Here is a 27,312-nt window from a genome sequence, read left to right as displayed (position 1 = left end):
TTGCGCTCGTGCTCCAGAATTTGGCACCAAATCGGGATTTGCCACATAGCATCAGCTGTGGCTCAGTTGGTAGCGCTCCCACCTCTGAGTTACAAGGTTTTGGGATCAAATCCCACGCCAGGGTTTGAGCACAAAAAATATCAAAGTTGTTGCTCCACTACAGTACTGAGGGAGTATTGCACTGTTGGAGGTGCCATGGTTTGGATGAGGCCCCATCTACCTGCTCTGGGGGCTGTAAACACTATCTTGAAGAAGGACAAGGGAGTTCACCCCCAGTGTCCTGGCTAATATTTATCCCTCAAGCAACATCACAACACATTATCTGGCCATTATCACATTGCTGTTTGTGGGAGCTTGCTGTGCATAAATTAGCTGCTGCATTTCCTACATTACAGTAGTGACTACATTTCAAGAAATACTTCATTGGGTGTAAAGAGCTTTGGGTCATACGGTGCTCTTGAAAAGTGCTATATAAATGCAAGTTCTTTCTATAGAAAACTATTGGTGCAGCATGGAGGTCAAAGCATATAGTTGGGGCAGATAAAGGATTTAATTTTAATTACCATCTAGCCTGTGCTGATTTAAAGTGTTTGACACCAGCAGAAACTTTGAAACGTGTGTTACATGACTGACATCCCATCACCTTGCTGATTAGAAAAAGTCATGAAAACATGTTTCATAAGTTTAAATTAGGCATTACACCAAATAGGCTCAAGCTGTGAGAACACAGCTAATTTTTCTATCACAAGAAAAATTGCCTTTTATGATTCAAAGACCAGAAAAACTTCATTTGAATTTAACAGGAAAAAATAATTTCATTACTTTTATCGCTTAACAAACAGAATTCCTGAAAATGGAATGGTACGATAGCATAAATCATTGGTGTTTCGATCTAGAGCGGGATGTGAATTAGCTCCTGCAAAGTCAGTTTTCAATCTCGAGCAAGATTTCAAAGGCTTGGACATTTCCCCAGGAGGTTGAGAAAATTTGCGTACAGGACATACCGGGCTGCCCTGATACACCATCTCATGGCCTGGTGATTAGCAGCATTGACAAGTCTTGGGAGTATCCTGCGTGCTTGCTAAAGTGTGGTCCTGTCTGTCCTCTCAGTGTGACATAAAAGATTCCCTGGCACTATTTAGAACAGCAGGGGAGTTCTCCCCAAGGCCAATATTTATCCCTAACATTTCCTACGTTAAAACATCAAAAAATACTTCAACGGCTGCAAAGTACTATGGGATGTGCCCTGAGGTAGTGTAAGGTGCTATATAAATGCACCTTAGGATCAGGAAAGGGTTGTGAAACATTGTACTCATGAGGGAGCTGTAGCCCTGTCATTCGGTGGCCTGCTCTAAGTGTGAGTAAGCCAAGTTATACTTGTTTCAAAAGTAGAGATTGGACTTTAAACGCCAAAAGTGAAAAGCTGATTAATAATGTTGAAGGGAATATAGAATGGGCTGAGACCTTGGTCATGACTGAGTGTGGATCATTGCGTGAGATATGTCACATACCTCGTGTAGTGTGGAAGCCAGAGTAGAAACATTAGTAAATAAGTTACAAAAAGACAAGACATGAATCTTTGCTTTTTTGTATTTTAAAATTTTGCAATCAAAAACACAATATGACAGAAGGCATCTATATACAGCAGCAGTTTTTGGTATGATACAGCATTTAATACAATTGTTGACAATCTGCAAAAAACTTGCTTTGTCAGACAAAAGCAGACTTCCTCAGACCAGAAGGCAGCTAAGGCACAATTTCTGTGTTTCTTTTTCTCTCTGCAAATAGAAGGGAAATTGGGTGCAAAACAGCTAGTGCAATATTTGCTGAATATGACATTCTACATACAGGAAATTGTACTGGCTTTCAGAACTTTGATCCAATGGTCAAATTAATCACTTTTTAAAACCTCATAAAATATTTTATTACTTTAAATAAATAACAAAATATCTACATCTTTCAATGTGCTGCATGTCGGAATTAGTCTTTTCATTCTAAGTACATGATCAGTTTATAAAATAATTCTTTACAGGTTTTTTTTTTAACTCGTATTTGGATCTATAATAAAATAGCCATAACTTTTTTTGAAATTCCATACGGTAAGTCTTCATTCTTTTAAAATGATGGTGTGATCACTAATTTATCAGGAGAGGCAAAGAAATAAGTCAGCACTGACTATCTGACAGCCACGCATTTGTTGACATGTAACAAGTGTTTCTTTCATAACGCAAAGACCCCTTAATGTAGTCTTTGGGCAAGAATTGACCTAACGATGACTAACAAAGCCTGTTGAAACAAAATACGTGACAATTTACAAACACGGTGCAGTGAACAGCACCTCAATGTTCACTCTGTTATCAGAGACATCTGTACAGTATCTTGCAGTTTATTTGGCAAGTTTAACTTCAATTGTGTTGAGCTCTCATGACAAGGAACAGTTTGCATAGATCATACATTCAGCTCAGGTGAAACAGGCTCAGAAGATATTTCCAGTACCTATGATGTTGAGTAAAATATGCTCCCATACACCTGTGAGGTAGCACCCGTGGCAGCACCCCCTCAACACAGGAGGGAGAAGGCATTGAGCTAACAGCTTCATGATAATGAATACATGGGCATCAACAGCACACAGACTTAAAAATGGACAGCTGGGAACAATTTCTCAGATTCCGCCCACCCCTACACCTGCAAAAAGATGGCTAAGACTCTTGTTTGCTCAGTTGTGAAATGGTCCTTGGCCAACTTGAGGTTTTAACTTGCACATTTAGATAAGCAGCACAAATTGGAAAAGGATACCTGCTGTGTACATTTGAAAGGCTGGTTCTTGGATGATGGAGCCTTGGGGAATACAGTAAGTTGGTGTGCATTCATAATAAATACTGCAGAAAACATGATGCCCAACCAACTGTTCAACCCTTTACAGACCAGGATCCGCAAAAGGTATTTCTTGTTTTCTGAAAAAGCTTTTCATTTTCAGTGATTGAGGGAAGAGTAAAGCACCCAAAAAAGACTAATGAAATCCCTCTTCAATCTCTTAAAATGTTTGGTTGCATTTCCTGTCTCGCTACTCCCAAATTATGAATTATTTGTGACCTCAAGTCCAGCAGGAACATGTAGATTTTCTTGTTCCTCAAACTGCCAGTTAGTGTTCATTTACAACCATTGATGCGAATAGATAGAAATCAATGTATGAACCCAAATTGTTTACCAGCTGGGCTACAGACACATTCATCATTACAATAAAATGACCAGAAGCTAATTTTTAAAACCTGTTGGTTGAAAATTCTACAAATTCTAGAAAATACCAACATTGCTAACCTAATGAGACTGAGACAGGACCTGTGAGGGCTGAAATTCTGATCATGGGCCCTTGGCCCTATCTCCTAGCATTAAAACCACCATTTTCTCTAATCATCAAAGTCTTGTTTATTATCAGATTCTTGAACAAATTCAAGACTGGGGCCACCAGACCAACCGAATGCTATTAATCAGCTACAACAAAAGCAGAAAATGCTGGGAAAACTCAGCAGGTCTAACAGCATCTGTGGGGAGAAGAACAGAGTTAACCTTTCGAGTCCGTATGACTCTTTTTCAGTCATAAGGACTCGAAACGTTAACTCTGTTTTTCTCTCCACAGATGTTGTTAGACCTGCTGAGTTTTTCCAGCATTTTCTGTTTTTGTTTCAGATTTCCAGCATCCACAGTATTTTGCCTTTATCTTGCTGCTATAAATCAACTGCTGCACTGGAATGGTGTAGGAAGCCGATGCTCCTTGTCCCATCGTTTGAAGTATTCATTTCAGTAAATATAACCATTACATTAAAAAAAAACCTGCCAAAGATGGAAATCTGGAATAAAAACATAAAAACGTTTGAAATGTACTGGAGGTTAATTGACTTGCAGGAAGGGAGCTATATGGATGTTTGAAAAGGCACCCTGCAACTTGACCATGGTAATGCCCAACTACTGCTCCCTCCCCCATGTTGACTAATCTGCTGTGTGTTTCCAGCCTTTTCCATTAAAACTTCAGAAATGCTTCATTTTTCCTTTGTTGCAAAGTTGCTGTTAACAAGGAGGGTGCTGTGATTCAGAGCAACTGTAAATTCTTTACCACTCAAGGGTTTTAGCAATCATTGCCATTGTGAGTTCACATAGAAAGCGTTGAGAAGTATTTAAATCAAAGTAGGAACTATGTTTGGGTGAGGTGACGCTGATAAAATGTAACTCTGAATCCATCTAACATTTAAAATTACTTAAACATATAAATTATTAACAGGAATACTGACAGGCCTTTATAGTTCAAGTTAAAACTGGGGTGAGCTTCATCTGATATTCAGACTAATATTTGCAGGAACCTAATTTGTTCCAGTGTGGTGAAGTAAATGAGCAAGGGTACCAGATTGCCTATTACAATAAAAGCCCATCAAACAGTAGCTTTACCTGCTGAGATCAAATAAGTGCATCTCACTAACTGTTCAAAAGACCTTCAATAAAATTCGCAACCCCAGCCCATGACTCACATCAAAGAACAATGATTATGCAAACTGTGCATGGACGGGACAAGAAATAGCACTTCTGAGAAACCCTAATAATAACATAAATATAAAAAAAGTAAAAACTTTTGGATTTGTATTCATCTACAGTAGATAATGTTTAATCAGAGATAACACATTTTTAGCCACTTTGAATATGTAACCCTTAAGATTTGAATATAAAGACGCATTTCTGGTGCTATATTCAAGAAGCTTTTACAAAGTGCAATGTGATTAACTTTTTTTGCAAAATTTGTTACAAACTTTAAAAAAAAAACTTTAACTTTAAAAAGGAATGTATGATCTAAATAATTTAAAAAAAGAGTTGCTATATTTTACTGCCATGAGAAATTGGATGGATTCCAACATTTTCAGCTTTAATGAACTTAAATAATTTGCTTTGGGGTTGCTAACATTGTAATGATTTTAACCTACATCGTTTTCAAGTCCTGGCTGCTCTAATCATCTGTAATGTACTTAGAGTAGTCAGTGCTGAGAGCACCATTTCAACAAAGTGCGTTACAACCCATTCAGGAGAGCTGGCTGTCTCTTTTACAGTAGGTGCAACTATTATATTCCAATTTAAATAGTCTGGTTGACAGAAGCTTTAAGACCTTCTACAGCTTTTAGGTCAGGTAAAGGTAAAGAAGGTAGGAAGTCTGGGCACAGGCCTTTGTTAATAAAGGCAGATTAGTAATAGGATATATATACCAAGCTGCAAAAGCAGCATCTACTCATTAGTCACTGACTAAAATGTTTAAATAAATAGAGTGCTAAATTTTCCTTCTAGACTTTTCTGTAGTACATGATAATACGACCGTTTCTTTCACAGTGCCAGCACAGCTAACACCGTTTGCCTCTGTTAATATCACCGTCTTCAAGTTTAAATGCACTGCCCTAGCTTTGCCACAATTCTATGAAGACATCTGGGAACTGTTGCTAAGAACTAACGGAGAGACCCAATTGCAGAGATTGATCCCACTATCAGGCATTTCGTGTTTTTACAATAACTTGAGGGGGTGCATTAGGTGCTACCTCAAACGCCCGTTCGCTTTGACAGGCCCCAATTCTGACTTGGGGTCAGGACTCTGTGAACTCCAGGTGGTTTGACTGCAGGTCTGCATAACCGGGCAAGAGGTGGGGCCACTGGCACAAATATCCACTGCTGACCACAAACTGTTCACCATGGGATCCACCCAGTTCTCCAGCTGTGAGCCTGTGAGTGCTGCGTTATACTTTGCCTGTTCCATTTGGCTTGAAGTTGTGTGGATATTCAGGGCATTATTCAGGCCCTGGAAACTCTGTTCCATGTAGGCATTCTTTGATGGACCACTGTGCAACTTGAGTGTTTCCTCTGGAAAATAAGGAGGACAAAAAGCTCAATGAAACATCTGCAAACGCTTAAACAGAACTTCTATTGTACTTTGTGAAAATGATTAATGAGATTGCTTTTGATTATAGCATATCATTCCACACTTTCTACATTTATAATCCACCAGCTTACAGTTCGCTTTCTTTGTATGGTCAATTTGATTTTACATTATGTGTGTTAGGTATTTAAAATGCAACTGAATCGACTGCTTTTTTAGGGAACTTTTTACATGTGTGTGCGCAGTCTGTGCACATGTGCATTAATTAAACTGCAGTCGCAATTTATTAGTCCAGATATAGCAATAAAGTTTAGCGCTTGCAATTACACATCTGGGGTTTGTGTTTAAAACATCACCAAAATACTATGGCAAACATTAATAATTATACATTTCATTTACTTTGTCAGTTTTGTTACTGATAATAAATGAAAATTCTAATTAAATTCAAAGCTCAATTTGTTAATGAATTTGGGTGTAGTTAGAATGATGTAAATTCAATAGAACCCCCTCAGCTTGAGCACTCAGCTGTGGGCTCTCAGGGCTGGTCTGATCTCAACGTCCAATGCTCAAAATTTTGCCCGGTTTTTCTTTCTACCTCACTGGTCTCATCACGGTTATAGCGTAAAGCTCCTTCACCTTATTCACACATAGTTTTTACTCGTTTTGCCACCAAATGCTATTCTGTCCTTGTATAATTTAAGCAGCTCTTCGTAATCCAATTCAACAAGGCTCTAGAGAGGGAAAGAGGGACCTGAAAGGCAATTTCAACCAAAGTGGCATCAATCTTCACCGCTGGTGATAAAAGTTTCACCTCTGGTCTCTATCAGGCGATTGTTCCTCCTGCACCTCTTTAGTTAAAATTTCAGCTGAAATGACACAGTGACCAAATGTCCCAAATAATTAAACAGCCCGAATTCTCAATTAACTGCACCATTTGTGTGTGTGTGTGTGTGTCTACATACAGTAAAATACAACATAGAAATGATTTACATCCAATAGCTCACTCGAAACTTTAAACTGTGACATCAAAATAAAGGAGCTGCTATAATGTGTTACTTAATGATGGACTCACAGAAAAACTGCACAAGTCACCTTCCACCACCTTCACTTACACAGGCCCAGATTTTCGCCGACTTGGGCCGAGTCCGGAGGTATTTAAAAATAGTGGGCGTGACCTGGTTCCAGGATTCCCATCCCCGTTCTCATTTCTGGCAATTTCTGCCGGAGGTATAAGGATGCGAGTAGCCAGCCCACACGCGGCACTCCTAGTCTCGCTGGCTCCATTGCAGGAGGAGAACAATTCAAAACATTTGCAATTTTGATGGAGTTGGGACTCTTCTGTTGGGAGATGTGGTTCACGCACCTTAATGAAGTCGTGAGCCACATGAGAACCCTAGGCCCAAGTAGGGAACAAAAAAACAGTTCTCTGCTTCTGGAATTCTTTGAATGGCAAGCCATTTGGTGTAGCTTAGGAAAAACTGAGCCATCTGTTCTTGAAGTTATAATAAGCTCCATCATCTGGAGCTGTAATGGTTTGCTTTGATAGCTGAGCTCATTGTGAATGTTTGGCTGAGTTTCAAAAGCTATATAAGCACTTAGCTCAGCAGGAGGTTCTGTACAGTTTGACAGTTTTCAGAGGGTTTTAAAAGATTATATGTCTTTGATGTGGTTTCTGAATAGATGTCGGTTTGTACAAATGAATGACCACTTGAGGGGATTTAACTATTTTTCAATGGGTCTGGAGTTTTCTTTTCTCTGTATGAGTGGCTGTGTGTTTGAGTGACAGATCTATTAGATTGTTAGAGATCTCGAAACGTTAATTGTATTCCTCTCCATAGATGCTGTCAGACCTGCTGAGTTTTTCCAGCTATTTTTGTTCTTGTTTCAGATTTTCAGCATCTGCAGTATTTTGCCTTTATTTTAATTTTTTTCACGCTCCTTTCAAAGAATTCCCATTGCTACTACTTTGCTCGAGATCTGTCCATAGTGGATACTTGGCCAGTGGTTAGGGAGGATACATAGGGGAATGCAAGGTGCATGGGGGTATGAGCAGGCATGGAGGGGGTATGAGATGATATGGGGGCATGAGGGAGAATGGAGGGAACATGGGGTTGGGAGGGGGGGTTGAGGGCCTGACAGTCATAATTACAACTGGGCTGAAGTCCCAGAAAATGGAGGCAGGTCTTCTGGTCTGTTGGCCTTGCCATCTGCTTACTTCTATTGCCACCTTTGGCCCTGCCTCCAGAGGTGGTGGGCCCAACTCCATCCCGCTCCTGCCTCCTCAGAACAAAAATGTGGCAGGCGGGGCCTCCTTAACGGAGACAGGTTTGCGGGGTCGGGAACTTTCCTGCCTCACACCTCCTGTCTCCTTCACAAAAATCCAGCCCAGTGTGCAAAATTCCGTGGGGCTGCCCCTGGAACTTGGGGAGAAGAGCAATGGATGCGCCTAAAAACAAGGTTTTCACTGCTTCCCTGGGTTTCCATGGCTCTTTCGGTGTGCTTATGGCAGGAGAACACCCCACAGGGATTCACTCTGATGCCAATTGGTGGATCACTGCCCAAGGATATTCCTGTGACATCTCACTTTCCCCTGAGGTCATGGCTGCTTTGGTGCAGATCTCAGGATCAAACTGATCTAGTGACTCTCTTTTTGAATCATTACTAACATTTGGTGAAACACATGCACAACAATGTTGTGCTTCTACTCAGACTGTTATAACCTGACAATCAACTACAGATCCGACCCCTCACCCTATTTGACCTGTACCCTTCTTTTCTTGTGTGGCATTACACCACATGTAGCAAGATGGTGGCAGGAAGAGGGGTGATGAAAATGAATGCTGGGATCTCCTAGCAGTTGTGGCTTTACAGCCAAAGAATTGCCCGTGGAGCTGGAGATGGCTACTGTTTATGCCCCTAAGTATTGCTTAGCATCAGCTCATAGCACTCTCACATCTGAATCAGAGTATTGTGCGCTCAAGGCCAATTTCGGAGGCTTGAGCACATAATCTAGGCTTGTGCATCAGCCCAGTACCGAGGGAGTGCTGCACTGTCAGAGGTGCTAAAACTGAGGCCCTGACTGCCATGTCAGATGAGATTCCATGGATCTATCTGTAAGAAAGAGTAGGGGAGGTTCTCCCAAGGTCCTGGCCAACATTTATTCCTCATCCAACACCATTAAAGCAGAATATCCAGTCATTTATCTCTTTGTTGTCTATGGGACCTTGTTCTACACAACTTCACTGTCTCATTTCCTTACATTATGACAGTGACTACACTTCAAAAGTACTTTATTGCCTTTATAGCACTTTAGGATACAATATTAAGACAATTTTTAAAATTGAAATTATCTGATAATTCTATTTTAGTACTAAATTCTATTTTTACAGTGCCATGCAGGTTACTTTAAATTATTAATCAACATTCATATTTTTTGAGAGTGTAGAAAAAAAACCTCGAATTGATTTGTGATTATTTGGCTAAGAATGTCAGAGAGTAAAGTTAATCGACATTGGCCATTTGAACTCCGAAGCCAAAGTCAGGATTCTTAGCTCCAGTTATTATATTTCTTGTCAAAATGTTCCTCACTTCCCCATGACAAATTTGTATTTTTTAAACTGGGAATTAAAGGATACATTTTAACAAGTTTTAATTCTTCATCTTGACTTTCAATCCAAGTTGCTGGCTTCAAAGTACCTGATTCTTGCAGCATGTAATCTTGACCATGCCGACTGCTGTTTAATCTCTGTCGGCTGCTGGTTTGCTCTATTCCACCTGCATTACCTAGCAAAGCTACAACACATTGAGTCCTGGGTATGTTTGAAGGACCGAAGCCAAATAAATTGGTTCTGTTATACTTCTGGTTTAAACTGACAACCGTGTAGCAGATAATGAATAAATGCGGAAACCTTTAACGATCACAGACAGCAGGACAGGTTATAAATAGCGCTTGTGAAAAACACTTGATGTTTTTGTTCAATGATTCAACTGTTCAGATTGAGCAAACAAAAATGATTAATCAAATGAGCAGCTCTGAGTTAAATCCATGACACTGAAATAGTGTCTCACCTGTTTCTCTTGTGCTTCTAATACATTAACACGAGCACTGAGATCAGTAAAATGATTAACTCGTGTCTTACTGCCCAGCAATAGTCTCGACATTTATACCCATAAGACCATATGACACAGGAGCAGAAATTAGGCCATTCGGCCCATCGAATCCGCTCCGCCATTCAATCATGGCTGATAAATTTCTCAACCCCATTCTCCCTCCTTCTCCACGTAACCTTTGATCCCCTTACCAATCAAGAACCTATCTATCTCAGTCTTAAATACACTCAATGACCTGGCCTCCACAGCCTTCTGTGGCAATGAATTCCGTAGATTCACCACTCCTCTGGCTAAAGAAGTTTCTCCTCATCTCTGTTCTAAAAGGTCTTCCTTTTACTCTGAGGCTGTGCCCTCGGGTCCTAGTCTCTCCTACTAATGGAAACATCTTCCCCACGTCCACTCTATCCAGGCCTTTCAGTATTCTGTAAGTTTCAATCAGATCCCCCCCTCATCCTTCTAAACTCCATCAAGTATAGACCCAGAGTCCTCAAACATTCCTCATATGTTAAGCCTTTCATTTCTGGGATCATTCTCGTGAACCTCCTCTGGACCCTCTCCAGGGCCAGCACCTCCTTCCTGAGGTACGGGGCCCAAAATTGCTCACAATATTCTAAATGTGGTCTGACCAGAGCCTTATAAAGCCTCAGCAGCACATCCCTGCTTTTATATTCTAGTCCTCTCGAAATAAATGCCAACATTACATTTGCCTTCCTAACTACCACGTCAACCTGCAAGTTAACCTTAAGAGAATCCTGGACTAGGACTCCCAAGTCCCTTTGCACTCCAGATTTCTGAATTCTCTCCCCATTTAGAAAATAGTCTATGCCTCTATTCTTCCTACCAAAGTGCATGACCTCACACTTCCCCACATTGTATTCCATCTGCCACTTCTTTGCCCATTCTTCTAACCTGTCTAAATCCTTCTGCAGCCTCCCCGCCTCCTCAATACTACCTGTCCCTCCACCTATCTTTGTATCATCTGCAAACTTAGCCAGGATGCCCTCAGTTCCTTCATCTAGATCATTAATGTATAAAGTGAAAAGTTGTGGTCCCAACACTGACCCCTGCGGAACTCCACTAGTCACCAGCCGCCATCCTGAGAAGGACCCCCTTATCCCCACTCTCTGCCTCCTACCAGATTATACCAAGAGGTTCTGCACTGCCAGCTCCCAGATCTGCTGCTTTCAATTTGCTCTAGTGCCAACACAGAGCAGCTTCAAAAGCAGCCGGACCAACTTCAAAACAAATGTGCATGCATGAGTTTTAAAATCACTGCTATTACTTCAGTGCCACTATTCTCAATGGTTTAGGAGGGCTGGAGGATGTACTCTGCCAAGACGTCTCTTCCTACATCCGAAGCATTTGCCTATGCTTCAGCAGCTCCTGCTGATGGCAGCCATGCCTATTGGTCACTCCTGCCTCCAACAGCACATGGTTGTTGAAGACACTACTTTAAAAAAACTCTCTTTTTGCAGTGTGCATCATCTTGGATAGCAGGATTGCCATACACTTATATTGCAGCTTGTGCAGCAGCAAACTGTTAACATAAATGGGATGGTACATGAGATCGAGAGTACTTTTGTTTATATTCATTTTGTTAACAGTTTACTTAGAGAAAATAGCTCACTTCCTACTCTTTTACTTCAAATTAAATAGTCCAAATTAATGAATCAATTCTACATTAAATTTGGTGTGCGGGTTGCACATTTCACTGAAAATTTGTTATCAGCATGTGTTGCTCCAGCTTTGATAGGTATCTTCAATGTTAACAGTAGCGCATTGTGTGACACATAGCGGTTGGTATTTTATATTTGGTACATTATTCCGAGATCGAAAAATCTGGCCACTGGGTTCCCACTATTCTTAACGTGCATAAGTAAACAGGTCTGATACTGGTTTGATTGCTGTACAGGATCCTTAGACGTTGGTTAAAATGGGTATGAGGCCTCTTATTATATGAAAATATGGGGCTTAAAACTTGTTTTAGGACCCAAACCGGAAATGGATTGTCCTGAATACAGTAGCTGTCTGTCGGGTTTAACTGAGGTCTAGCTGATGGTCCTTAATGGGACTGCTGGAGGCCACCACTTAAAAGGCAAATTTTTAAAAATATAATTCTTCCCTTAAGGTGGGGCTTGGAGGAGCAGGAAAAAAGTCCCTTCTGTTTTGAAAACTGATTGGTACCCACAGCTTTAGAGCCACATTCTAATATCAAGGGTTCAGTAAGCGCTTCTTCATAGTAATTTATCAGGCCTATCAACTAAATTAAATAAAAAACCCAAGAGGTGATCAAAAGAACAAAGTTCTTTTCACAAGACATGTCTCTGCATTGCTGGAAATAAACAGCTTCTAACTGGAAAACAGATAACAAAAACTACTTGATCCAAGCTCCAATGTTTCCTGACAGCTTCCATGATGTGGCAAGTGGACTTTAGGGGTGAAGGGGAAATACAAAATGACCCAAAAAAAGTGACAAAAACTGCTAAAAAAAGTTGCTGTGAGCTTTTTTTTTTAAAGCTGGTACAGCAAAGACACGTTTAGGTTAAAAGCGGATGCTGGAAATCTAGAACAAAAACAAAAATACCTGGAAAAGCTCAGCAGGTCTGACAGCATCTGCGGAGAGGGATACAGTTGACGTTTCAAGTCCGTATGACCCTTCATCAGAACTAAGACATATAGAAATGAGATGAAATATAAGCTGGCAGAGGCGGGGTGCGTGGGACAGGTAGAGCTCGATAAGGGGCCAGTGTTTAGGGTTTGGTTTATTAGAACTCTGCTACTGTTGGAGTTCATTGTAGATACAGAAAACTGAAGTAATTTGGTAAGTTTATTATGTTTTATTTACGATGAGTGTTCAAAAAGGGAGAACTTTTATTAGATTAATTTGATTATGATTGATGATGCTGGGAAAACCCGGTGTTATCCTAATTGGCAATTCAGGAGATCTCCACTCCCATGGCAAAAGGCAATGAAGGAAGAAACACCAAGAGAAGCATTTTATTTCCCCAGTGGCTGAGTTTGCCACATAGACCAGAAGGTCCCAAGATTTGGTCCTAGTTAATCAAGCTCAGATCCACACATGAGCTAAGGTTGGCTTCAACACACTTAGGTTACAAAGGGGTTTGGGAAAAAAGGTTGCCATTGCTGATCACTGTTCACATCACTATTATAAAAATCTGTGTGTACATTTTGAGTGAGGACAGGTACAGCCATGATGAGAGACTGAGGAAACTTGGATTTTATTCTGGGACATGAGGACGTTAAGTGGTGATTCAGTTGAAATGTATGGCCAGAATTTTCATGTTGGCGAGCGGGAGCGGGCCTGATACGCCGACGTGTAAAATGAAGCGCAGTGACATCGGGCGTGCATCCCGACGTCACCGTGCATTATTCAGATCTTTCGTTCGGCGGGCGTGCGCTGTAGGCGGCTGCGCACCCACCGAACTGTCAAAGGCCTGTTAAGGCCATTAGGAAACTAATTTAGATAATTAACAGGGTTGCCTGTCCAACCTTAAGGTTGGCCGGGGGGGGGGGGGTGCCAGGCGAAGAGCCCAAGCGGCCTTCGTGTTTTTCAGGAAACCTCATCCACGGGCGGGATGAGGTTTCCTGAAGGTTTTATTAAATAAATAAATATTTTTTTCCACAATTCATAAACATGTCCCAGCTCATGTGACACTGTCACATGAGGGGGACTTGTCTAAATAATTCTAATTTTTCTTTATTTAAAACTTTCAATATGAACTTAATCTCCCTAAGGCAGCTCTGTGCCTCAGGGGGATTTCTGCGCTCTTTCGCGCACATGAGCCCGCATAGGTAGTGCTGAGCGCTACCGGCCGTGAGTCACGCTAGGCGGGCCTTAATTGGCCCGTCCGCGTAAAATGGCAGCGCGCAGCCGATCGCTGGCGGCGAATGGCTCCGCGCCCACTCCCGACCGGCCCGCCAGACAGGCAGAAAATTCTGCCCGTAAGTTAAAATGAAGGAAATCTGATAGGGTAGCTTGGCAATGACGATTCCATCTGGTACAGGAACGCAGAACTAGTTCCACTTCTCTTCAGCTCTGAAGAAGGGTCATACAGACTCGAAACTTTAACTCCGTTTCTCTCTCCATACAGATGCTGCCAGACCTGCTGAGTTTTTCCAGCATTTTCTGTTTTTGTTTCAGGTTTCCAGCATCCGCAGTATTTTACTTTCAACTTAGTTGGGTTCCTTTCAAGTTTTCACTGGCAAAAGAACACTCCATACAGTTTAGAAACTTTTCATTTTGAAAAGACAATACACATTTGGGGAGTAACTTCCTCGGAGTGGCAATCAGCATCAGATTGCCACTCCATACCCACTTACCTACACCAAATTTCTTCTGTGCCCGACTTGCCTGACCTTCCAGCTCAGGCCGTGTGAGATCCAGGCAGCACAGCTGTCTCCGAAGCCTCCTTTTTTATGGCACTGGCTGCCATAAAGCAGGTAAGTTAAACGGTCCCATTGAAATTGACAGGCTAGGGAGAGGGTAAGTGTCTAAGGTAACTGAAAAGGATTTTGGGGGGGGGTTGGGGTGCTCGGAGGTCAGGTGGGGATTGGGTGGGGGGAGGAGGTCGTACATCGGGGATGGAGTGAAGGGAGTCAGACATCGGGAGGGGGTGCAGCGGGCCGGACATTCAGTGGTGGGGGGGCGGGGTGGGGGGAGGGAGAGTTTGGGGGAGTTGGACATTCGGGGGTGGTGGGGAGGGGGGTTAGACATCAGGGGGCTGTGGGGGTCGGACATCAGGAGGGGGTTGGGGGGATCAGACATTTGGTAGGGGGGTTCGGTCCTCAGGAGGGTGTGGAGCGGACTGGATATTCGGGGGGTGGGTGGGTCGGACATCGGGAGGAGGTGGGGGGGCTAGGGATGGGGGTTGGAATTTTGGGTGGTGTGGGTCAGACATAGGGGTGGGGCGTTGGGCGGGTCAGTGGGTAAGAGTCGGGCCCACGTGCGGGGGTTGGGGGGGGGGGGGGGGAAAGTAAGGTTACAATAATTACCCAGTGGTTAGAAGAGGTTTTAATTCTTCTAACTTTTTCTGGGTAACTATTGGTGTAACCCAGGCAGAACCATCCGAAGTTTGTGATTTAAACTGAATTTTCGGATGTTTCCCAGCGCAGTGCAATTGTCCAGAGGAAATTAGCACTTCTGGGCAATTGTCGTGCAAACCCTTACCTGGGAACTTCTGAGAGGGGTTCTCCAGCGCATCTTTGGGGTACTCTCCAAATCTGAACCTAGGGAGCTTGGAAGTTCCAGCCCAATATCAGTTCCAAGGAAGTTCCCCCGAAAACCTGCTTTAAATGTTTCAGTCCAGTGTGTACTATATATTCAGATCTTACTTCAATAATAACAAAACTGCTGCCCTGTGCAATACTTTCCTTCCAAGAATTGAAAGTAACATTGGTGGTTAGACAGAAGGCCAATCAGCTCGTTGACACACTTCCAGATGATAGGATTGTCTGGAAACTTCTGTACGCTTGGGGCATATGAGATTAATTGGGTAACACTAACTTGTTAATGTAATCCTTGTTTTCTTCTGAATTGTGTTAAACCACGTGTCATGTTATATTAAACAAAACGGGATCTGGCTGCTATTTGTTGCTCCGTGGGTACACTGGTCTGGAAATTCTGATGGGGTCTCCCGATCTCCTGCTGAAACTTTAATGTGAGACTGGCACAAATACCAAAGATGTGGAGTGACCAGTTAAAAATGGCCATTTCCCTAGGGTCTGCATTGTCTCCCATCAAAGTTACAGTGGGAGACAAGGAGAAGTCCTGTGGAATTTGAGGGCACTATGTAATATGGCACAGCCCACCAAGATAGCGCATGTAGGAGGCATTCTGAGCCAATATTTATGGCCTCTCCATTCTTGCTTGCTCAATCATCTTCTGGCTCATCAACTGAATCCTAATCTTTTCCTGCTCTACTTCAACTGAACCTCAGCTTCCTTCTGCTCCTCCACATCAAGATTCAGATAGTACACCATTGATTGATATGAAGGAAAAATCAGAGCAAATTCTCCACTTTCGGATAGTATTAACATCAGACAACTTGAGTGGAGATGTACAAAGAGTTGGGGGGAGTGGTGCTGTATTGCTAAATTATATTGCATACTTAAATCTTCTTCATGCCTTGTTACCAATAGGAGGCAGGTTTGCTCACTTTTGATTAGGTGCAGATGTGGATAATCCTATTAAGTAAATTGGATGGTTTCAATTGAAGGACTGTTTAGTTTTAGCTGTGTCTAAGGTTTAGCGGCACCATGGTGGATGAGAAGAAATCAGGAGCTGCCAAGAAGGGTTCCAAAAAGATTATCAAGAAAATGCCACCGATGGGCAGGAAGAAGAGGAAGAAATCCAGAAAAGAGAGTACTCCATCTACATCTACAAAGTGATGAAGCAGGTTGACCCAGACACCGGCAGCTCCTCCAAGGTCATGAGCATCATGAACTCGTTCGTCAACGAGATCTTCGAGCGCATCACAGGCGAGGCTTCTCGCCTGGTCCACTACAACAAGCGCAGCACCATCAGCTCCCGGCAGATCCAGACCGCCGTGCGCCTGCTGCTGCCCGGGGAAACTGGCCAAGCACGCCGTGTCGGAGGGCACAAGGCGGTGACCAAATACACCAGCTCCAAGTGAAACACTACAATGCACTGAAAAAAAGATGAACACTGACAAAGGCAGATTGGGTTTAGATTGCTTATAGTAATGCTTCAGCTGTGGTTAGTTAAACTTTTTGTGCATTATTATACTTCAAAAGTTAAAGAGTAAAGAGGTGGAAAAAAGTAGCAGAAAAGTCGAAGGAAAGGAAGGAAATAATGAATAATGGAAGAGTCATTAATTGATATGAATCAGGAAGAATGAGAGGTGATTTTATTGAAACATATAAGATCCTGAGGGGATTTGATAGGGTAGATACCAGGAGGATGTTTCCACTCATAGGAGAGACTAGAACTAGGGGACACAGTTTAAGGATAAGAGGTCTACCATTTAAAATGGAGATAAGGAGAAATGTTCTCTCTCAGAGGGTCGTTAGTCTGTGGCATTCTCTTCCCCAGTAAGCAGTGGAGACTGGGTCATTGAATTTATTCAAGGATATAGATTTTTGACAGACAAGGGAGTCAAGGGTTATGGGGGGCGCGCAGACAGCAAAGTGGAATTGAGACCACAACCAGATCAGCCATGATATTATTGAATGTCAGAGCAGGCTCGAGGGGCTGAATGGCCTACTCCTGCTCCTAAGTCCTATGTTCCTATGAAGAAACTGATGATGGGAACAGAAAATCCGAGTGAAGCATGGAAAGAGGCAACTGCCGGCACTTTCCAACGTTATACATCAGAGCTTCACTCAACTGAACAATTTCTATATGTCATTCAATCTACCATCCTGATCGATGGCTGAACAAGCTGGTGATCTTTATTCTAAGTTACAGAATTGATGCTGAAAGCGTGAATGCTACCTGCTCATTTTGACTACAAACATTAAATTTGCAAAGCAAGTATGGAAATGTAGACAAAAGCAAAATACTGTGAATGCTGGAATTCTGAAATAAGAACAGAAAATGCTAGAAATACTCAGCAGGCCAGACAGCATCTGCAGATAGAAAGAGAGTTAACATTCGAGGTCAACCTGCTGAGTTTTTCCAGCTATTATTATTTTTGTTTCAGATTTTCAGCATCCGCAGTATTTTGCTTTTACCATTTGTAAGGAATTGGAAGAGACCAGGAAAGGTTAAATGACAAGAAGGATGCTGGTGCAAGGCAAAGGCAGGGGGAGGGGTGGTAATGGGACAAAAAAGAAACACAAGTAGCGCCTAGAGGAAGTGTAAATGGGAATGGGAAGGCCGGATCTTTTGCCATTTAATCTCTCCTGCCTGCCATCTTATCACAAATGTCCCTTCTGTTCCTTCCTCCTCTCTCCCTTTCCTTGTCATGCTTAAAAACTGTTACGTCTCTAACTTTTCCCCATTCCGATGAAGGGGTATCGACCTGAAACGTTAACTCTGTTTCTCTCTCTCTACAGATTCTGCCAGAGTACTTCTGCTGAGTATTTGCAGCATTTTCTGATGTTATTATTTAAATATAGATACTGATCAAGGTTATAAAGAACATTCATTTTTTTCACTATGGCTTTGACACTGGTTAACCCTAGCTCATATGCTGACTATAATTTTAGGAAGTGAATTTAATTGCTAGGTCTGTGATGATTAAATTGACTATTGCACTTTGCATGTGTAGATGTGTTTAAACAAAGTGCTTGTTAACAGTACATTTAAGTAGGTCACAACCAGTCCTTGATATCTGTGGTGAGCCAAGACTTAAGTGATGTTTCTATCCATGCTACATTCTACTCAAGCTGTAGCAGTGTCGTGTAACTGAATTGCTTTTGTGTTGGGAAGACTCCAGATTGGAAGACAGTAATTGATCTCTTAATTTATCTTGTAGTTGGAGACAGAAGTCAACTTGAGAACCAGAGAGCAATTCACGCTAGTCCGTAAGTTTACTCACAGAATTGTTACAGCACAGAGGAGGCCATTTGGCCCTTTGTGTCTGCACCGTCTCTCCCAGTGAGCAATTCCCTTAGTGCCATTCTCCCACCTTCTCCCCGTAACCCTGCACGTTCTTCCTTTTCTAAGTATAGTGTAACATAGTAATGCAGACCTGAAAACCACCAGTTTGATTCTGAGTAGGAATGCTACCACTGGCCTTAGTGCCTCTGGGTTAGGGAGAGGAAACAGTTACCCACTGGCTGTCCAGTGGCTCCCAATGGAAATCATACACGTGTGTGCGTTAGGACCTGGGTCAGCTGTACATGTGTACGCACTAGGATCTGGGTCAGCTGTGATAAATTCCACAGACAAAGAGCCGACCAACACTTCCTGACTAGATTCGCACATGAAGAATGCCCATGGAGCCATAAATCAGGATTGGGGTTGGTGGGGGAACAATGGGAAGTGAAAAGTCCACTCTCCCAGCTTTAATAATACTTTCCCTTTCTGATTAAGATAAACCTACCTAGCATATCCACATGGAGTATTTGAAGTGGATAGCATAGGTACCTTTACAGGGGATGCCAGCTAAGTATCTGGGGGAGAAAGGGATAGACGGATTTGCAGATAGGGTTGGATGAAACAGGGTGAGAGGAGGCTCGTGTGCAGTGTAAACACTGGCATGCACCAGTTGGGCTGAATGGCCTGATCTTGTGCTGTAACATTCTATGTAGTTCTGCTTTTAAAATATCGATGTTCACTCTCTGCTATTCTCTCAAAATATATCTGGGTGCGTATCTCACCTTTTCTGATTGGCTGTCTGTTTGAGAATGTCAGAGGAGTAACCAAAAACTTTGTCTCGGCCACAGGTGTCCAGTGATGCAGAACTTTAATAGTCCACAGGCCTGGGCGCAGGGGTAAGTTCAGTGGAGGTTTGTAATGAGTGAACTCGGCACCCGACTCAATTTGAATATCATACGTAGCTGCAATGACGTTAATTGGATCGATCCAAACAACAGTGACTGTAGCATTGGGGCCCTTGCCCCACTTCTGCATGCCAATAGGCTCGTCCATGGGGCCAATGAGTCCTCCATAGTTCCGGAAAATTCTCTCCTTAGCATCCCACTCTGTGCCAATCTGAAAGTAAAAATTGAAAAGTCAGATTTGAAGTTTAAAGAATTGACCAGAAATCATACAATATAAAGAACTACAAAAGCGCACATACAGTTGTTAAAAGGTACGCCTGGTTAATGGGGACAAGAGCACAACATACTCTCGTATGAGGAGCTCTGGAGGGCATCAGCAGGCATGATCCTGAATAAGAGCTGGGATGGTAACCCAGTGCATTTTGAGGGACCTTTGCTTGAAAAGGACAAGTGCCTTTGCAGCAATACTTTATATAACCCCATGCCCTTTCCCCTCAAGTGGATTTAAAAGTTTTAAGAGGTAGAAATTGGTGCCCATTTTTCAAGTGTAAACCAGATGTAACATATCAATTTAGCAGTGAGATAGCCAGTGCCTAATCTGCATGGGCTTTGGTCCACTGCTAAATTCAATGTGCCCACTTTTGTAATCATTCCAGGAGGCCACCTAATTCAGGTTACATGCCTTACACACAATAATGAGGGGCCTAATAGTTGCTGAAGGACTCCTTTGTAAAATGGGTGACATGAGGAGCACGAGTCGGACCTGGTCCACAGACAGTTCTTCAGCAGTCAACTAAAGATAGGTAGTGTTTTAAACATTTTCTTTAAAATAACGTCTCTGTGGAGGCCAGAGGTGCAGAAGCATTGCACCCAATATGACTGCATCCACTGTTGACTGTTCCATCCCTCCACCAGGGACTTACTTTTGAGCCAATGGCCCAATATCCTACACTTCCAATATGCCAACTGCCTGTGGAGCAGCAACACATGCCGGCATCTATAAAATACCAATGCGACCTGGGACCAATTTTAGGCCAGCCATACGCTTCTTAGTCCAGGTCCAGACACAAAAATAGCCCCAGGCGCAGATTTACCGCTAAACTTTTACAGCTTCATATTCCAAGTTGCAGATGCTTTTATTCTGTGATTTTCCATATGGAAAGGACACAATCCAAATTTTACCCCTGCTGACAAACTGAAAGTGCCCTGGTGAAATGGTCCGAATCAGAAGCTTGGACAATATTTTTAGAATTAAATTATTCGACTAACCTCAAGACTACTTTTTTTTACTCTGAGTGCCAAGGCTAGCCTTGACTGGGCACCACCCCCACTGAATGCTACTTGACAGCACCCTGGTCACATAATCAGAAGGACCATTTTAATTGGCCCATCGCCTCAACTGAAAGCAGATGGTAGCAATGAAAGAAATGAACATCCTTTCGGAGACAACACACAAGGTTTACAACAAACTCTTGAATATGTTTCAAAGGAGACTTTAAGAGCACTAAGAAACTGATCCCAAAGCTCAGTGGGAGAAGTCTGGCTGCCAATGTTTCTCCTGTACCTGCAGTGAACTTCATTTATAATCCTGTAATGGACCATGTGCTCTATAATCACAGGTCCTACCGAACAATAAAAGGAACTGCCTTACACCCAAGTGTCTTTTATAAAGATCATTGTCGGCTAAAACCTCACTAGGCTCTCTTCTTTCACCTGTCACTGATGCTGCTGTTTCAATAGAGCATTTCTGTCAGAAAGCACAAAGAAACTGCTTCTCTATAGTAAAGTGACGTTTGTCCTAAATAAACTTAACAACTGACTTACTTTGCCTCAGAGACTTGCCAGAAAGACAGCTCTATAATGCTTCGTCCTAGCTCTTTTTCTTGAAGAGTATAAACGAGAGTCTTTTTGATTGCTCTTGTACCTCTCCAAGGGAGTCCTTTCTGGCCTCCTGTTCTGAGTCCACATTTCTCCCCTGCTGTGACTCGACACCTCTACCGAGCTGCCCAATCTCAGCTCCAGTACCAATCCCTTTCCATGGAATCCTCTCTTTCCCACCCGCCTCCTGCTTCCACTTAGCTTGCCTAAAGCCAGCTTTAGGAAGTCTAGCCTAGCGCTTTTTGTTTGAAGGAGTGAGGGGCTGGATTTTACGGGAACGTGAACCGACCAACTTTAAAAAAGGCTGCCCTGCAGCGCTAATACACTGGGGGGTGGCCTTAATGAGCTGAAAGCGGGACCTCTGCTCCTCAGTGAAAGGAAGTCCTGCCCTGATTGGCTGGCAGTTGGGTAGTCCCAGCAGCATCAGAAGTTAGTAGTGGCTGCTGCTGGTGCTAAAAGGGAGTCCCTGGGAAGAAGTGTAGTGGATGCTGGACTAAGATAAAATTGGGGCTTTTTGGGTGGGGAGGGATCAGGGACTCTAGGGAGAGGAGATAGGGGAGGTGGGTGTTCGGGTTTGGAGGCCAGGGTGAGGCGCAAAAAGTGAATTAACATCTTGTTGTGCCCCGGATGCGAAAGGCCACTCCTCAGAGGAGACCCCCATCGCCCCCCAACCTTCCTTCCAGCTTTTTCATCTCGGATGGTGAAAAAGTGAGCTGGCCACTTTCCCTCACCTTCCACCGTATCATACTGACGGAGGCAGAATTAGGCCCTTAACTGACCCTTAATTGGCCATATGAAGGCATCAATTAGGCTTAAGGGCGGATGGGCTAACTGATGACTTACCAGCCCACCGTGTTATGGAGGAGAGCTCGGAGGTGGGCAGAAAGGCGGTGGGCTAGCCACCCATCCTATTTTATGTGCCCCCCCCCCCCCACCATCTCAACTACAGGACTACTGGGCTGGGGGTATAAAACTCCACCACCGACCCCCCCACCCCGCCCCCTTCAAGGAACACTGATTGATTCTGCTTTTGAGAATAAGTTTTTGGCATTGTTTTTCATGCCAGGCCATACCTTCAGTAGTTAAAAAAAATCACCTAATTTTACAATGCTCACACCTGGAAAGATTGACTCAGTGAAGCAACCATTGCCTCCAATGCCTGATGCAAAGTGTCATTTAGTGTAAATTTGGGGCTCTCAAAAATAACGTGCGTTTAGTAGTTAGAAGTCTTGGGCTTCTCTGTCCTTGGCATTTGATAAGTGATATTCCTAACATTCTCCTATTTAGATCAAATATTTCATTGAAATATATAAGTAAAAAAAGGGTTCACCACAGGTAGTGGACCAGACCTATGGATGGAAACTCTGCTATCTCCCACTGGTAGCTGATTCAACCATTCATATTCTTTTCAATGGTATAAAGAATTCATAATTCAAAAATGTAATTAGGTTAATGGAATGTTGGCCTTTATCTCAAGGAGATTGGAATTCTAAAGCGAGAAAGTGATATTTCAGTAATAAAGAGCCTTGGGCAGACACCATCTGGAAAACTCCTTTCAGTTTTGGGTACTAAACCTCAGGAAAGACATATTGGATTTGGAAGGGATACAGTTAGGGATATAGGTACAAGAATGATACCACAATTTAAAGAGTTAAATTTGAGGACAAGTTTCACAAACTAGTCTTGTGTTCGATTGAGTTTAGAAGGCTGATCTGCTTGAAATATTTAAAATGGTTAAGGAATTTGTTTGGGCAGATACAGGAACTCACCAAGGCTCCTTAGACAGCACCTTCCAAACCCACACCCACTACCATCTAGCAGGACAAGGGCAGCAGACACATGGGAACACCACCACCTGGAAGTTCCCCTCCAAGTCACTCACTATCCTGACTTGGAAATATATCGCCGTTCCTTCACTGTCATTGAGTCAAAATCCTGGAACTCCCTCCCTAACAGCACTGTGGGTGTACCTACACCACATGGGCTGCAGCAGTTCAAGAAGATGGCTCACCACCACCTTCTCAGGGGCAATTAGGGATGGGCAATAAATGCTGGCCTAGCCAGTGAAGCCCACATCTCATGAATGAATAAAAAAAGAAAAAATTATTGCTTCTAATGGGAGGGTTCCTAACAAGAATGCATACTCTTAAAATTAAAGCTACGCCATTGCAGATTGAAATCAGAAGCACCTTTCTGCACAAAAAGTAGTGGGAATCTGGTACTCTCTTCCCAAAGGGCTGTGGATGGTGGGTCAATTGACATTTTCAAGACTAAAATCAATAGATTTTTGATGGACAAGAGTATCAAGGAATATGAAACAAGGGTAAATGGAGTTGTACAGATCAGCCATGATCAGATGAAATGGTGGAACAGTCTTGAGGGGTTGGATGGTCTCCTCCAGTTTCTACACTACTAAAAATAAGTAATAAGTGACCTGTTCAGCCTGCAAGTGATCTGCTCTCAGATAGTGTTGGTGAAAGCTGTTTGGTAAATTTATAGTATTCAACACATGTCAAAGAACCAGAGTCTGAAAGGCATCCAGTACAGAACACAGAAAGTCATTCACAGTCAACACAAGCAAGAAACTAATACATTTCTTTTTTCACAAATGAAATAGTGATATGCAGGAGTCTACATTATTCTTTAGAGTTCCTTTACAACAAAGACCAATCACGCATGCCAGTTTGGCTCAATTCAATGTAAGGAATTAGCCAGATGCTGTATTTCTGGCACCATGAACAAAATAACAAACAATAGCACTGATTGCTAGGCCTGCTGAGTTGCTATGTTAATGCTGATTTGCACTCTCCCTTTAGATTATCTCCTAGGATGCAGATTATGCATTCAACAAGGCAAACACAAGCTCTTCATTAATTGCGGCTGGTTTATACTCTGGATGTTCATTTCGAATTGGCCACAGTACTGAGCAGTGTCCACACTCCATCCACAAGATGTGAATGTAGCTGTCATGCTGCTCGATTAGTATCAGGTAACACTCTCTCTGAAAAAGGAATGGCCACAAGAAGCACCTTTCATAACACGTGGATTTTCCTTCTCTCTTGGGTATAGTTTCATTTACAAAACTAGGTTCAATACTGTTTTTTTTTTATTCGTTCATGGGATGTGGGCGTCGCTGGCTAGGCCAGCATTTATTGCCCATCCCTAATTGCCCTTGTTCAGAAGGTAGTTAAAGAGTCAACCACATTGTTGTGGGCCCAGAGTCACATGTAGGCCAGACTAGGATGGCAGATTTCCTTCTCCAAAGGACATATAGTGAACTAGATGGATTTTTACAATTGACAATGGTTATCATCAGACTATTTTTTAATTGAATTCAAATTTCACCATCTGCCATGGTAGGATTTGAACCCAGGTCTTCAGAACATTACCCTAGGACTCTGGAACACCAGCCCGGTGACAATACCAATATGCCACCCCTCCCCTGTGAAAAAAACTAAGGATTTTCAAATGCATGTACTTCAGAGATTCGGTTAAAACTATTTAAAAAAAACCCTGCAGGAAATAATTACACATTAAATTATATAATTGCAATTTAATAAAACTAATGGATTAAAAATTAGGAAGGATAACAGGAAACAGAGTTTATTTTTATTCTTTCATGGGATGTGAGCATCACTGGCTAGCCAGCATTTATTGCCCATCCCTAATTGCCCTTGAGAACTGAGTGACTTGCTAGGCCATTTAAGAGTCAACCACATTACTGTGGGTCTGGAGTCACCTGTAGGCCAGGCCAGGTAAGGACAGTAGGTTTCCTTTCCTAAAGGACATTAGTGAACTAGATGGATTTTCTTTATGACAATCATTTCATGGTCATCATTAGACTTTTAATTCCAGGTTTTTTATTGAATTCAAATTTCACCATCTGCCATAGTGGGATTTGAACCTGGGTCCCCAGAGCATTACCCTTGGTCTCTGGAATACTAGTCCAGCAACAATACCACTACACCACCACTGTAGGAGGAGCTGGCTTGGAGGAAGGAGGAGGGGAGGAAGGGGGTTAGAAGGCAGGAGAGGGGGAAAAGGGAGGAGAGGGGATAAGAGGGGGAAGGGGAGTTGAAGGGAGGGTAGAGGGGGAGGGGAGGGTTAGAAGGAGATGTCAAGGGGGAAGTACCTCAGTTTGTGGAGGGGAAGAGCATGGTGAAATTCATCAAGGGTTCCAGTCAAGATGAGTATTTGTTCAATTGGTATTTCTAAATGTCTTTGGGCACAGGCCATGTGGAAAATTTAACGACTGTTCCCATGAAGGGTTCCAAAATGCCGCATAATTATCGTGCTGTTTTCTCATGAGAATAATGAAGAATCTTGCACCTTTTTAGGGATTGTCCTGTGCAGATCGTGTTCATGACACCAGAGATGGCAAAATTACAGCCATTGAAGGTTCAGGAGAGATCTCAGATATGGCGGCTGCATGAACATAGGTTCCAGGCAGGTGAACAGCTTTCCTATGGGGTAGCGCTTGGGTCCAATGGGAAGGCCAGGCACATAGTCTAGGTGGAACATTGGCAGTCATTTGCACTGGGCGATAAGACCACATCTAGAGTACTGTGTACAGTTTTGGTCTCCTTATTTAAGAAAAGGTATAATTACATTAGAAGCAGTGCAGAGAAGATTCACTTGACTAATTCTTGGGATTGAAGGGGTTGTCTTAAGGCTGAAAAAGGTTGGGCTGATATCCATTGGAGTTTTGAAGAATGAGAGGTGATCTTATTGAAACATATAAGATCCTGAGGGCACTTGACAGGGTGAATGCTGTAAGGATGTTTCCCCTTGTGGGAAAGACTAGAGCTAGGGGGCATAGTTTAAAAATAAGGATCTCCCATTTAAGATGGAGATGAGAAGAAATTCTCTCTTTCAGACGGTCATTAAGTCTATGGAATTCTCTTTCTCAGAGAGGAGTGGAGGCTGGGTCAATGAATATTTTTAAGGCTGAGTTAGATAGATTCTTGACTGACAAGGGAGTCAAAGGGTATACGGGGTAGTCCGGAAAGTAGAGGCCACAATCAGGTCAGTCATGGTCTCATCAAATGGTGGAACAGGCTCAAGGGGCCAAATGGCCCACTCCTGCTCCTAATTCATATGCTCATATGTATGTTTGTACAGGGTCCAGAGGAGGTTCACAAGAATGATCCCAGGAATGAAAGGCTTAACATATGAGGAACATTTGAGGACTCTGGGTCTATACTCGATGGAGTTTAGAAGGATGAGGGGGGGATCTGATTGAAACTTACAGAATACTGAAAGGCCTGGATAGAGTGGACGTGGGGAGGATGTTTCCATTGGTGGGAGAGACTAGGACCCGAGGGCACAGCCTCAGAGTAAAGAAAAGACCTTTTAGAACAGAGATGAGGAAAAACTTCTTTAGCCAGAGAGTGGTGAATCTATGGAATTCATTGCCACAGAAGGCTTTGGAGGCCAGGTCATTGAGTGTATCTAAGACCGAGATAGATAGGTTCTTAATTGGTAAGGGGATCAAAGGTTACGGGGAGAAGGCGGGAGAATGGGGTTGAGAAACTTATCAGCCATGATTGAATGGCGGAGCAGACTCGATGGGCCGAATGGCCTAATTTCTGCTCCTATGTCTTATGGTCTTAAAGAGGTTAAAATGTCACCTGATACTCTTTGGCCCCATGATGCCTGACAGACAGAAAACTTATTTAATAACACAAACTGGTGAAGAACCACCTGGTGGCCACAATGTGGACTGCAGGCAGAGTCAAACCAGGCTTTGCAATAGAGGGACAGCAGCAAACAGGTATTAAAAACATGCAATATGGCTGAGCGCTTAAAAAAGTAAACCCCAATTCCAGCATCACCATCAGACATCGCAGATATTTACAAATGTTATAGGCAGGGACACAATTAGCATGGAACTCTCCATTAGGAATGTGGGCAGATGACAGAACACACCAGTTTAATATCAGTAGTTTAGTTTTCCAAGCAACATTAAAATGAGTAAGTGAATGGCTCCATTC

The 27,312-nt window shown here is 42.7% G+C and overlaps 1 protein-coding gene across 1 annotated transcript in view; it reads right to left on the bottom strand.

Annotated features, from left to right (window-relative positions):
- Positions 1–1,572: 1,572 nt before the first annotated feature.
- Positions 1,573–27,312, bottom strand: part of xylt1 (xylosyltransferase I) — a 284,788-nt gene continuing 259,048 nt past the window's right edge. The window contains exons 10-11 of the mRNA XM_078559151.1: positions 19,319–19,652; positions 1,573–5,886 (exon numbers count right to left, since the gene is read on the bottom strand). Of these exons, the coding sequence (XP_078415277.1) occupies positions 5,564–5,886; positions 19,319–19,652 (657 nt within the window). The 3' untranslated portion in view covers positions 1,573–5,563. The remainder of the gene's footprint in view (positions 5,887–19,318; positions 19,653–27,312) is intronic.

Source organism: Cetorhinus maximus, chromosome 15 (genome assembly GCF_964194155.1).
Source record: "Cetorhinus maximus chromosome 15, sCetMax3.hap1.1, whole genome shotgun sequence".
Lineage (NCBI taxonomy): Eukaryota > Metazoa > Chordata > Chondrichthyes > Lamniformes > Cetorhinidae > Cetorhinus > Cetorhinus maximus.
Note: the sequence above shows the minus strand (reverse complement) of the source record. Positions and strands in the feature narration are given on the sequence as shown.